This window comes from Oryzias latipes, chromosome 2, assembly GCF_002234675.1.
Source record: "Oryzias latipes chromosome 2, ASM223467v1".
Classification (NCBI taxonomy): Eukaryota; Metazoa; Chordata; class Actinopteri; order Beloniformes; family Adrianichthyidae; genus Oryzias; species Oryzias latipes.
The window spans coordinates 3,982,660-3,994,892 of NC_019860.2; the positions used below are offsets into that span (position 1 = coordinate 3,982,660).

At 42.0% G+C, this 12,233-nt stretch overlaps 1 protein-coding gene across 6 annotated transcripts; it reads right to left on the minus strand.

The window, feature by feature from the left end:
- Positions 1-235: 235 nt before the first annotated feature.
- On the minus strand, positions 236-11,563 carry LOC101154761 (signal transducer and activator of transcription 1-alpha/beta). Of its 6 annotated transcripts, none has more exons than XM_023964201.1 (25): positions 11,431-11,563; positions 9,942-10,088; positions 9,714-9,858; positions 9,544-9,639; positions 9,378-9,461; positions 9,208-9,286; positions 9,045-9,136; positions 8,825-8,976; positions 8,590-8,748; positions 8,416-8,508; positions 8,273-8,332; positions 8,171-8,191; positions 6,903-6,993; positions 6,743-6,784; positions 5,936-6,025; positions 5,766-5,864; positions 5,557-5,692; positions 5,434-5,489; positions 5,275-5,369; positions 5,041-5,180; positions 3,356-3,544; positions 3,205-3,280; positions 3,030-3,126; positions 2,545-2,583; positions 236-1,081 (listed from the first exon to the last, which is right to left on the minus strand). In XM_023964201.1, the coding sequence occupies exons 2-25, from the start codon at positions 10,067-10,069 to the stop codon at positions 1,052-1,054; spliced, it is 2,289 nt and encodes a 762-aa protein (XP_023819969.1). In that variant the 5' UTR covers positions 10,070-10,088; positions 11,431-11,563; the 3' UTR covers positions 236-1,051. The 6 variants fall into 6 exon arrangements, with proteins under 6 accessions (XP_023819969.1, XP_023819960.1, XP_023819955.1 ...); XM_023964192.1 differs by having other exon boundaries at positions 5,275-5,372; XM_023964187.1 differs by having other exon boundaries at positions 9,378-9,464.
- Positions 11,564-12,233: the final 670 nt, after the last annotated feature.

Here is a 12,233-nt window from a genome sequence, read left to right on the forward strand (position 1 = left end):
TGTCCATGGATTACATGAAAACCTCTCCACCTTTATCGTGGTAGGAAGAACACGTCAATGCAAGAGTGGGGTAATTTTGACCCCATAGGATAGCAAACGGGCTACCCAGCGAGGAGCGCAACGATAAGCTCCAACTACAATGAGGGTATGCTGCATAGCAGATGTTAACAAAAATTGTTGTGCAGCATGGTGAGCTTTTATTGTGGTGGGCAGTTGAATAAAGCTGAGTCTTCTATGAAGGTCTGAAATGGTTTATTACAATAAAAATCGTTTTTGACACCAACATAAACATAAGAGCTTATCGGCTCAAACCTTTTAAAACATCAACCAGGATTACGGGAAAACCCGTCGTTAAATCAATTCAACCTTTTATTCTTTTTTTACCTCGTCACTCAGTGATGCTTAACTCCAAAAACCATCTCATGGCACACACTTTTCTTTATAATTGCCATGATTTTTCACAATATCACTTTCAAAATAAAATACATCCATCTCTGGGTTATATCAAAATAAAATCTTTTTCATGTTTTATGTGAAAAGAAAAATCCCAAACTGTAACATCTCATTTTTTAGCTACACTTTTCATTTGAAGATGCTTTTATTTTCTACAAATTTTTCCAGTGTTCCAAAACGTGAAAAAGACAGAAGTTCATCACTGTTCAATAGCTATTTCAGACAACATTGTGAGTAAATGTACAGAACTGTGGGTCTGCAGAAATGGTTTAAAGTGCTTTTATAAATAATGTTGGATTGAAGAATGAGTTCTACTAGGATCCAAACTGCAAAGAAATCTATTTATTACAAGAACTGTTATTCTCTCCTGGAGCTTTTTAAATAAAACCATTTTGAAGTGGAGTTTTCACAATAAAAGTCTGAACAGTTATTGAAGCTTTTTTTTTATCCAGGCATTCACATTTATAGAGGAATTCTCAGAGAGAGCTGACAACCTGGATGTTCTACAGTAAAGGTCACAAACGCACACAGAAGCAGGGTTCTCTTGAGTGCGTTTGCTGTCTGATGGTAGGAACCGGTGCACAACACGGATCCGGCTTCAGTTTTCGTCCTGTAAGTCTCCGCTCATCTGAGGAGGAGGAGGAGGAGGAGAAGTTACTGATTGGAAGGGTTTGTGTTTGAAGGAAGCGTGACATGATGGAGGAGGAATAGGAAAGCCGTGAAATAGTCAAGCTAGCAAACTGGTTGCTATTCTTCTTCGGCTCTCTGAGCTTGAAAAAAAACTTTTAAAGTGAAAGGCTTCAGATCGCTGAGAAACTTCCTGTCTTAATTTTTTGGTATTTCTTTTTTTTCTTTACTTAAAACAAACTTAAACTTTACTAAAAACAACAACACAGTTTCACTGAAATATTATAGCCTTTGTCCGCTACTTTTTCAGCTACAACAGGATTATCGTAGCATTTGTATCATTTTTATCATTATTATCGCAAATGTTTTGCTTATTCTTTGTTGGCTATGTTAGCATGAAGCATATGAAAATCAAGAATATATATGTATATATATATATTATTATTCATTTTCAGCTAAATACGTTTTGAGGTACTTCAGCGTTTCGCTAATGTTTTGTCCAAAATAAAATATTTGTATCTAGTTTAGCACTTAGCTTTAAATCTCGTAATTTTAGCATTTTAACTCTGCCGACAGCAAAATAACACGTTCTATGAACTACTGCAACCATTTACACAATTATCGTAATTCCAATGGATAAAAAGAGGCTTTATGCTGATATGCGACATAAAGAAATAAACGTCTGCATAAACAACGCAAAACATTTTCCGCGTCAGAATTAGCTGGTTTACGGTAATTGCGTAAAGGCTACAATACTGTAAAATGCCGCATATCAGCGCCAGGTACGGTAGTTCAAAGAACGTCAAGGCTAGAGTAACATCTGACCCTAAACGACACCTAAACGAACTATGATAACGTTTTTGACTGTTTACACAAATAACGTAATTACGATGGATTCACGAAGAGGGAAGCGACTTTCTGTTACTTTACGTTGGTCAAGTGTTGCGCAAAGCCGTTGTTCTCTTCATTAATATTAATATATTTTCACCCTCAATTCTAGCATTTACCCATAATCTGGAGCCTTTAATCTGTTCTTATGTTTATCTTCTTTTTAAAGATTGAATATTTTTTGTATTACTAACAGGTATTTTTTGTCTAAATACTCATTTTTATTGCGTTTCATTTTTAGCGCAGGCCATGCTAGCAAGGAGACAGATCAGGGTTGCTTTAGGTCTGCAACAGATATTTTTTTACATTAATACAGGAATATTGTTTTTTTTTCTTTATTTCAGGCAGCTTCAACTTAACGTTGGTTATTGCTTTGGAAATTCCTAGAACAGCTACAGAAATTGAGCCCATCCTCTCATTTCTGATCAGATGGATAAATCAACAAACTAGCAAATATTGTGCGTCATGCATTAATGCCGTGCATTGACTAAACTAGAGAGGCATGCTAATAAATAAAGGAGTGCAAGGAGTCTGACAGTTAGTACAAGGAGTGAACCATCAACTCTGGGGGTGTACCTGAGCGTCAAACCCTCCAAAGTCCATCAGATTGTTGGTCTGAGAGCGCGACAAGGAGAGAAAGACAGAAAGTTTGCAGTTGAACAGACTAAGAATCATTAAAAAAAACGTGATTTTCTTAACACTTTTTTCATCTTTCTTCCTCTTTTAGTCCATATTTTCAAATACTAAACAGTACTTTATCTGCAAATCTTAAAATGCTATTTATACTGGTGACTTTTTAGCAAATTGGGGTCCCTTTTTCTATGGGAAAGAATTTGTGTTTTAAGTTTTTTTTGTTTTGTTTGGACAGTGATTTTTTTAAACCACAAAATGCTATTTTCCTACAGTGTTCATCAAACGTTAAAAGCTTTTATTTTGAAAATCCATTGACGTGAAAGGAGAAATTTCTGCACTTTTGAAGCAGTTTAGGGATGAAAATAATAATAATGTGGTGGGTTTATCGTTCTTACTGTGAACAGAACTGGATGTGTATCTTGTCTTACCACAGCATCGATGTCTCTGTGGCCCACAAACTGCTCCAGTGCCTTGTAGTCGTCCGGAGACATGGGCATGATGTTGTCTTGCAGCCTGGACGGCGGTCTGAACCAGGTGGAGGAAGCGGTTTGTTAGAAGCACGTGTGTCAGTAACTTCTGAAGGCGTTTGCAGTCGGCGCTTACACTTCTGAAACGGATATGAGCTCTGTCTTCATGTAGCCACTGGGCTGCGAGCTCTCCACGTCCATGGGCTCTTGAGCTAAAAGAGGAAGGGACAGACGTGAAAGTCTGCGCTCAGAAATGAGGGCGCGACGGATCCGCTAGCGTGTCTTACGCTCTGGGGGTTTGGGGTAGTATTTCCCAAAAGCCTTGTCTTTGGGGATGGCGGGGTAGAGGAAGCGCAGCGGGTTCTCTGGAATGTTCTCGGCCGCCATCACCTTGTAGGTGCGAATGATGTCGGGCAGCGAAACAGCAGTCAGCTCCTTCTTGGTGTACGGCTCAACGGAGTGGAAAATCGGCTTGTCTGGAGGGACGGAAGAAAACGGATAAACTAAAGAATCGCCTGATTCCACCTTAACTTGTAGGTGTTTGGGCCAGAATTTCATGTAAAACTCAAAAGTGGGGATCCATCATGCTTATATCAATGTTTTAGGCTGGTGGTGGTGGTATAATGATGTGGGAGGTGTTTTCAAATGCAGGTGACTTGAGAACCTTCTTGGATGTTATTTACTAAACAATGTGTTACTTTAGCTCGGTCTCTTTACACATCCATATTGTTCAGCACCTGCGATTCAACCTGCAACTTGTAGGGTATTAGCATAGGTAACAGCACGCCTGCTAACACAGGCTAACCACTAATTGTAACAAACATAAATAAAGAACCTTAAAACCTCTTTACCCTCATCGTGTTTAAATATTCAAATAAAGTCTACGTGGGATAGTGTTAAAAAAAAAAAACTTTGCTAAAACTTAAAAAACTTATAACAGAAAAGTTAATGATGCTATATTTTCATCAAGCTAAAAAAAATACAGAAGAATTTTTTTTCAAAAAAGCTGTAAAATGCTCAAGAACAATTGATGCTACAGATTAGCCAAATGCTAAATTAGCTTAACCTGTTTTAAAAAAACCTGCCTTTTAGGCTAAACATAATCTTTAAGAAGTTTGACTAAAAAAAAACAATAAAAAATACTAAAAAATGTATGCATCTATCTATCTATCTATCTATCTATCTATCTATGCCTTTATTTTATTTTATTTTCATGTAAAGTGTGTCTTTATTTTAATGTGAATTATTAAAGTAGTGTACATCTCTCTCTCTATCAGAAAGAAACCACAGCTAACATAGACTAACAGCTAATCGGGGAAAAAGCAATAAAGAAAATATTAAATTCTAATTTAACTCATTAATGGTATAAAAAGTCATGTAAATTGTGTATAGTGGCAACATTTAAATCCTAAACAGTAGTAAAAATGTCACGTGAAAGCTGAATGCTAACCTAGCTTGAAATATTTCAACATAATAAAAATAAAAATCTGACAAAAAATAAAAAAGACTAATAATAGAAAAGCTAATTATGCTATTTTATCATTAAGCCAAAATAAAGTTTAAATACCTCAAATAAGAAATGTTACATTTCTGTAGCTTAAAGAAAGCTAATTCATTTTGAACAAAGCTAGCTATGCTAAATGAAATGCTACTTCCAAAAACAACCACTACAGCTAGAAAATGTGTTTGTTTGGTTTTTCTTTTGCCTCTTGACTGCAAAACATTTAATCTGATAAGTGAACTGATTACTGTATGTCAAAAATTAAAAACATGAATGTTTTTCTTGTTAAAGAAATCCTGTCAGGGTCAAAGAATGCTAAAGTTGCTAGCGGTCAACACATATTTGACAGATTGAAGCTTCGTTCACTTGTTTGGAAACGGGAGAATGAAAATGAAGGCTAAAACTCCTTAAACCTGCAGCCTGTCTCATCTTGCTGGTGGTCGCGTGAGGTTCTGTGACTGCGGCGCTCACCGTGGATGTCGTGCTCGATCCAGGTGAAGGTGATGGCGCCGTCCCGGCTGCTCTCGCTGAAGCGCAGCAGGAAGGTTCCCGGACATTTGCCGCTCAGCAGAGCCTTCTCCCTCTCTTTGCTGATGAAGCCCATGATGGAGCTGCGGACGGAGGCAAAGGACGGGTCAGCCGGGAGAGCCTGAGAGCGCGGCGGTGGGGGGGGGGGGGGGGGGGGGGGGGGGCGGAGCTTCTCACCCGTCGTTCCACAGGGACAGCAGGTGCCTCTTGATCAAATCCAGGATCCCTTCGATCCACAGCCAGAAGGCGAACGCTTTCTCGTTGGCACCTTGCTGCTGAACAAACAACGGCATGTCAGCATCAGCCTGCGGGACGTCCGGAGCCGCTGAGCCTCACCTTGCAGAACTTGGTCCAAGGGATGAGTCCCTCTGGGTTCCTCTGCGCTTTGGCTCCTGCACAGAAACACTTTCAGTTCGCTAGCCTGCGCCCCACAGAGAACCCAAGCGCCTCCTTCCTGACCCAGCAGTTTGTCCGCCAGCATGTTGAGCTGCTCCTGGTTCAGTCCTCGCTTGGTGACGGAGGAGAACTGCCAGCTGAGAACCTCGGACAGCTGAGACCACTTGGCGGCCGGCGGCGACAGGAAGAACTTGAGGTTCTGGGGGCGAGCAGAGATCCGTTAGCGGCGGCTCGGAGGACCCCGGAGGAGGTGGAAAGGGCGCGCTCCTCACTTTGGGCTCGGTGGTGAGCATGTTGTACCAGAGGATGGAGGCCCAGCCGCTGGGCAGCTGGCACACGTTGGAGATGACCACCACGGGCAGCGACATGGCCTGCAGCAGAAACGCCGCGGACGTCAACACTTGCGGGTGTGTGTGAACGAACCCCGACAGGAAGACCTCACCTCCAGCTTGATGCTCAGGCCGGACTGGTTGAGCTGCAGCTCCGACTCGAAGCCGAGTGAATGCAGCTCCTCCGTGACGATCAGAGGGCCCTGAAGAATCACACAGCATGAACGGAGGTCACAATATGCTCTTATTTTGGTAACACACAGCTGACTTTTATTTGGGTCGTCTTCCACACACTTTCAGTGTTTTTCAGCTGAGTGTAGCTTAAACTGAGCATGCTCAGACCGTCGCTGAAAAACCAATAGATTTGAAATGAGGACTCCTGTTCGCCCACTAGATGGCAGCATAGTCTGCCTTTGTTATCTTGTGGGCGACAGTGACCCAGGGGTTGAGCGGGTCATCCAATGATCGAAGGGTTGGCGGTTCGATCCCCGCTCCCACCAGCCAAAAATGTCGTTGTGTCCTTGGGTAAGACACTTCACCCTCCTTGCCTCCAGTGTGGCTCCACTGGTGTGTGGATGTGCATGAATGATCCCGGTGATGGTCAGAGGGGCCGTAGGCGCGAACTGGCAGCCACGCCTCTGTCAGTCTGCCCCAGGGCAGCTGTGGCTACAACAGTAGCTACTATCACCAAGTATGAATGAGGAGTGAATGAATAATGGACACAATTTAAGCGCTTTGGGTGTCTTGAAAAGCGCAGATAAATCCAATCCATTATTATTATTATTATCTTGCAGACTAAATTCAAATGTTTTCATTTCCTTGTGTGTAAAATTAAGATGATGACAATTCAGTAAAATATTTTAAAATCAGTTTATTTATTAAATTTATTTAGACAGGCTTTTACTCTGAAACTCTCTCACCTCATTGGTTCTGTTGCCGGCGACTTTCTGCTCCTTCAGTTGCTGCAAAGACAAAAACCTTTGTTTAGTTCCGTCTTTTTTGTGTTTGTTTGTAAATATTTATTTGTTTTCTTTCAAACGTTGAGACAAAAATGCTGACGGAAAAACGTAGGAGACTCACCAAATGTCGGAACTCTGCCGCCAAACTGCCGTTGGACTCTTCCATGTTCATGACTTTGGTGTTCGTCCCCAGAATGTTGAACTTCCGAAACCTGAGTTTACGACGCATCGTCATGGTTACGGCCCCATTGGAACATGAAACTGTCCCCCAAAACCCCACAAATCTTGACTGGTTTGCCTTTTTTTAGTCGATCTTTACAAAGAAATTATGCCAAAAATGTTGATTTTGTTTTTATGTGTTGATGTTTGTCTTTATTTTTATTTTTTTTATCCCTGTACGCAATTTAAAAACAAAAAAATATCCTTAAAATTAAGCCATAAACTAAAAAATGTAGACCGACGACCAAAAAAGAATTATTTTACATTTTTTAAAAGAATATGAAGGACTAAATGACTATATATAGAATAAAATATGACCTAAATATTAATTAAAATTTGAAAAAAGCTTGTTTCTTTTGTTGCTATGTTTCCATTTGACAAAAATCTTTAAATTTGGTGGACTAATAGTAAACTACATTTTAGACATTTTTGTTTAAATAATATTTAAACAAAAAAATATTTATTAAACACAACGAAACCAATGTGTGGTTAAAGGAATTGTGTTGATAAAATATTTGCATATGTAGCTAACTGTTTCAGGCTAATTAGACGAGCTCCTGCTACAATTCTAAAATTTAAAAACCATTTTTTTCTTTTTCCCTTTACTGTTAACCTCTGCTTTAGTATTAATAGGTGATTTTCTTGCCTCTTTTCTGCATTATTTTAAAAAAATAAATGTGGGGGATTTGGCGCCCCCTGGTGGACTTTAAAATACAACACAATTTCAACTTGGAACAAAAACTGTGAATAGAGTTTTACAGTAAAAATTAGAATACATATATTCTTTAATCAGTGTACTCAAACAAATATACTTTTTTATTTGTTAATAAGTGACTTTTTTTGTTTAAATTGACATGTGTTAGCCTAATTTAACAAGTTGTAACAAGTCTTCAAAAACAAAATTAAAAAATATTGTTTTTACATTTGAGAAATATTGTTCCATAACTGCTAAGTTTTAGAACCTGAATGCTAATATTTAAATTTAGAATTGGTGCCTCTGGACACAATTTAAACGTCAAATAAAAATGTCAATAAAGGTTTACATTTAATCATCATGTTGAAACTAAGGTCTGATTAAAAAATACTGTTAATAGTTAATTGAAGATGCAACAAAACAGATCTAACCTCTGATGGGGCGTTTGTGGGCGACTGTAAATGTCTGGAACTTACCCTTTCTTCTCCGTAACATCTCTAAAGCATCAGAAAGGAAAACGCGTTAGTGGCTGTGAAAAGCAGCGACTTCACCACGCGGCAGAGAGTCAGAAGTCTTACTTGTCGAACACGGCCTTGACCTTGATCTGGTAGTTGAACTCCTGCAGCTTCACCAGAAACCTGGGTGACAGGGAGGCGGGGTTTAGCCGTATCTTTCCAGGGGGGTTTGTCTCACCCAGCTTCCCGGAACGCAGCGGCCTTACCGTAGTTTGACGGTGAACTGGACGCCGGTCTTCAGCACCAGCGGCCTCTGCGGGTGGGTGGGCATGCACGGCTGCCGCTCCACCACCAGGGAGCTGCACACAGAAGGAGGAGATGCTGACGCGGCGCTTTGCAAAAAAAAAAACACCAAACCGTCTAAAGGGGGAGGAGCCTACTTGGAGAGAAGGTTTTTGAGCAGCTCCAGAGTTCGCGCCTCCAGGAAGGCTTTCTTCTGCGTGATGGGGTCGTTGTCGTACGTGAACTTCTGCTCCAACTCCTGCAGCTTCTTCAGGTGCTGGCGGACCTGCTGGAGGCTCTCCGCCGCGGCCGTGAACCTGCGAGACGAGGAGGAGGAAGAGGATGTGGCGGAGGAGGACGCCTCGCTGAAGGAGATCCTCGGCGGGTTCTCACCAGTTCTGCAGCTGGTCCACGCAGGCGTTTGGCGGGCCGCCGATGCAGGCGATCTGCTGCCGCTGCTTCCACTCCGGCAGCTCCTCGGAGATCAGGTCGGTCAGGAGGGCGTGGATGACGGTGAGGAGGTCGCTCAGCTGGATCACCGCGTCCTGGAAGGAGGAAGCGGGTGAGCCCCCAGGCCTCCCCGCCGGCTCTCAGCGGCGACGCCTCGGCTCACCTGACGCTTGGATTTCAGCTCGAAGCCCATCCGGGCGATGCCCATCTTCTCCTTCTCCAGCTCCTTCGCTGTCATGCCGTTCATCTCGTTCTCTGCCAACAAAAGACGGGATGAAAGGCGAGGCCGCGCTCCCGATCCCGTCCACGCCGGAACGCCGCCTCACCTCTATTCTTCAGGGAGTTGACCCTGAAGTCGTACTCGTCCTGCAGGTCCTCCACGTTCTTGATGTTCACGTCCACCATCTGAAAACACCGAGAGCCCCCGGGGTTAGGAGACGCCGCCGGCTGCAGGAGCTGCAGTGGCTGCAGTGGCGGCGTGGCGTGTGAACCCCACCTGGACTCGGTCCCTCATCTCCTTCACTTTGTTGTCCAGCTTCTGCTTCTCCACCACCATGGCGGACACCGTGCTCTCGCCCTCCTGCTACACAAACACACGCCTCTGTCACCCCTTTGTCACGCCGGCCCACAGAGCGGCGCCGCAGTCTGCGAAGACGCCTCACCTCCATGCTCTTCGCCTTAGCCAGGATGTTCTGCTCCTCTTTCAGGTTCCTGGAGATAATCATGGCCATGTGGACCGGATCCTCCTGGAACCGATCCTGGAAAGGGAGAGAACAGCGGTGAAGTGGCGCCGGCGACTTCCGGGTGTCGGAGGGGTCGGCGGGACTCGGACCTGCAGGTTCCTTTTGATTTTTCGGATGTTGTGCTGCAGCAGGAAGTTGTTCTCCAGCGCAAAGCGGCTGTGCTGGTCGTCCAGCTGAGCCAGCAGGTCGTGGAAGCGAATGGTGGCCAGCGAGTCCTGCATCGCCACCGTGTCCCTGTAGGGGGAGGGAGGGGTTGGACAGGTGAGCGGCGTGGGCCGAGGCGCAAAGCTGGAGAGCGCCGGTCTGCCCGCCATTACCAGTCGATGCTCTCGATCCACTTGCTCAGGTACTGGCGGATGTCCATGGGGAAGGAGTCGTCGTACAGCTGGTCCACCTGCTCCAGGTACTTACAGTCCAACATCTGAAGCTGGCCCCACTGCGCCATCTTCTGGGAAGGTCAGGAACTGCAAACAATTTACCAAAACATTGATAGAAAACCAAAGAAACAGGAATTAGCATGGATGCTAACTACGCTGTTCAAATTTTCACTTCAATGTGAATTTGCTAAAAATATTTCCAAGGAAGAAAGGGGGAAAAAATAACTAAAAGAAAGGAAGAAACTTCTCCAAACTTCACAATTTTGATGGCTAGGCCATCACAAAACTTTATTTAAATACACAAATACTTCTTTTGCTTTGTGGTTGTGCTCCAAAAACAAAAATACAGAAAATATTTCAAAGAATTCTGACAATCCTGTCTTTACTAGAGTCAAAGGTTAAGGCAGGTGTGGTCTTTGCTTGCAGGTTAAGACAAAGTAAATCAGAAATACTCGCAGCATTTCTGTTCCTATTTTTAATCATTTTCAAATTTTCACTTTTACATTAATTCGCATTTTTTTCATTAAAGACTTTAAAACAAAAAAACGTAAAATGAAACCTCAAAAAAGGAAGAAATCGCACCATTTTGGTGGCCGAATCTTCATTTAAACAAACAAATGCCTGTTTGGCTTTGAAGGCTGCACAAACCACATAAACAATAGAATAATTCAAAAAATTCAGACAATCCTGTCATTTCTGGGGTCAAAGGTCAAAGCAGGGGTTTTTTCTTCTTTTTTTCTTGCAGTTTACGACATAGCAAATCATAAAAGCTCACACCATAAATCCTCCTCGACTCACGTCCAGTAGAAAATAATAATAATTTATAACAAAAACTTTCATTCAGGTTCTACTTTTAGAAAAAATTTCCACAGATTTGTTAACCCACTTGTTTAAATAAAGTTATTGACGGTGGCACCGCTGCAGACACTTCACGTAACGTCACTAAAATTGTTTACTTTAGCTTAAATCTTTCACTACTGTTCTATATTGTCATCCTTTAATGTCTATGCATAGTTTATTACATACTCGTAAATTGCAGACACATTACAACGCGTAATAACCATAAAATGTGACGCAATTCGTCGTTAAAAACGTTGCCAAGGATGAAGAGTCCGTTATTACGAGCTTTCATGAAGGCGGCACTACAAAAAACACCAAACTTGTTATTATTTTATGCATTTTTCTCTCATTATCTTTTGTTTTGTCCCGCGTCGCGCCTATATGTTAAAGCGTTAGCACAAACGACAGCTACTTGGTAAACATGTGAAGATTTAAAGGGTCACAACTGCATTATTTATGTGCTTTTTATGGAGTTTTCTCCTAAAGTTTATCACTAGCTTTAGCCGTGTTCAGGTTGTTGTTGCAACTAAACTAAACGGGCAGACAAAGATGGCGACACACAGTCGGTCAAACGCGGTGCCAAACTTACCTTTCACAGCTAAAGGTTGGTTCCGTTTTCAGACAATTCTGCTGTATTTGAGCAGTTTTTCCTTTTCCCAATGTTGAGGAAAGGAGCCTGGCAGGCAGAGACACGCCGCTTCCGTCGATGGACGGTCAGACCAATCACAGCTCAGAACGTCCGGCGCCTTCCCGCCTCCGTCTTCTTTGTAGCCAATCAGAAAACAGTCCACGAGGCTGTTCCTTGAGTTACAACACTAACTTTTCACAACGCTTAAACAGAAGGAATTATCACTTTATTTGGTCAAAAATGACCGAAGGATTATATTTTTACGACTAATTTATGTTTACGAAGACCCCGAAGGTTGCACACAGTCTCTAAATCCTCATACGAGTTCTAAAAACAGGATAAGAATCGTTTTTTCGGAGGGAGGGAACGCAAGTAGTAGAACAGCGGGACGGGATCACGTGTTTTCAGAGAAAGAGAAAGGGGTAAAACTGAAACTTAAATAAAAGTATAACATTTAGTGTATTTTATTGATTTACTCTTTGAAAATGATGTAATATCACACTATAAATAGTCTAGAGTGTAAAGTAGTGCTTTAGTTTTATAAATATTGATATAACATGTATACACAAATATTTTTTCTATTTTTTGACATACACATTTTGTAGTTTTGTTTTTGATTTTAGTTAATAATTGACTTTTTGAATTTAAGGTTTAGTTTTTAACCCAACCAATTTAGTTAGTTTTAATGTCTATTCAACTGTCTGTTTGTTGTTTGTTTTTTACGTAGCTCGCAATTTTGTGTCATTTTTCCCCCCAAAACATGT

What these genes read in the sequence shown, in the direction of transcription:
- LOC101154761 (XM_023964182.1), bottom strand. Translation starts at nt 10,069, where the DNA reads ATGGCGCAGTGGGGCCAGCTTCAGATGTTGGACTGTAAGTACCTGGAG. An exon ending in CTAAGGCGAAGAGCATGGAG is followed by an intron (nt 9,465 to 9,543) that starts GTGAGGCGTCTT and finishes GTGTTTGTGTAG; the next exon opens with CAGGAGGGCGAGAGCACGGT. An exon ending in GATCGAGCACGACATCCACG is followed by an intron (nt 3,545 to 5,040) that starts GTGAGCGCCGCA and finishes CCGTCCCTCCAG; the next exon opens with ACAAGCCGATTTTCCACTCC.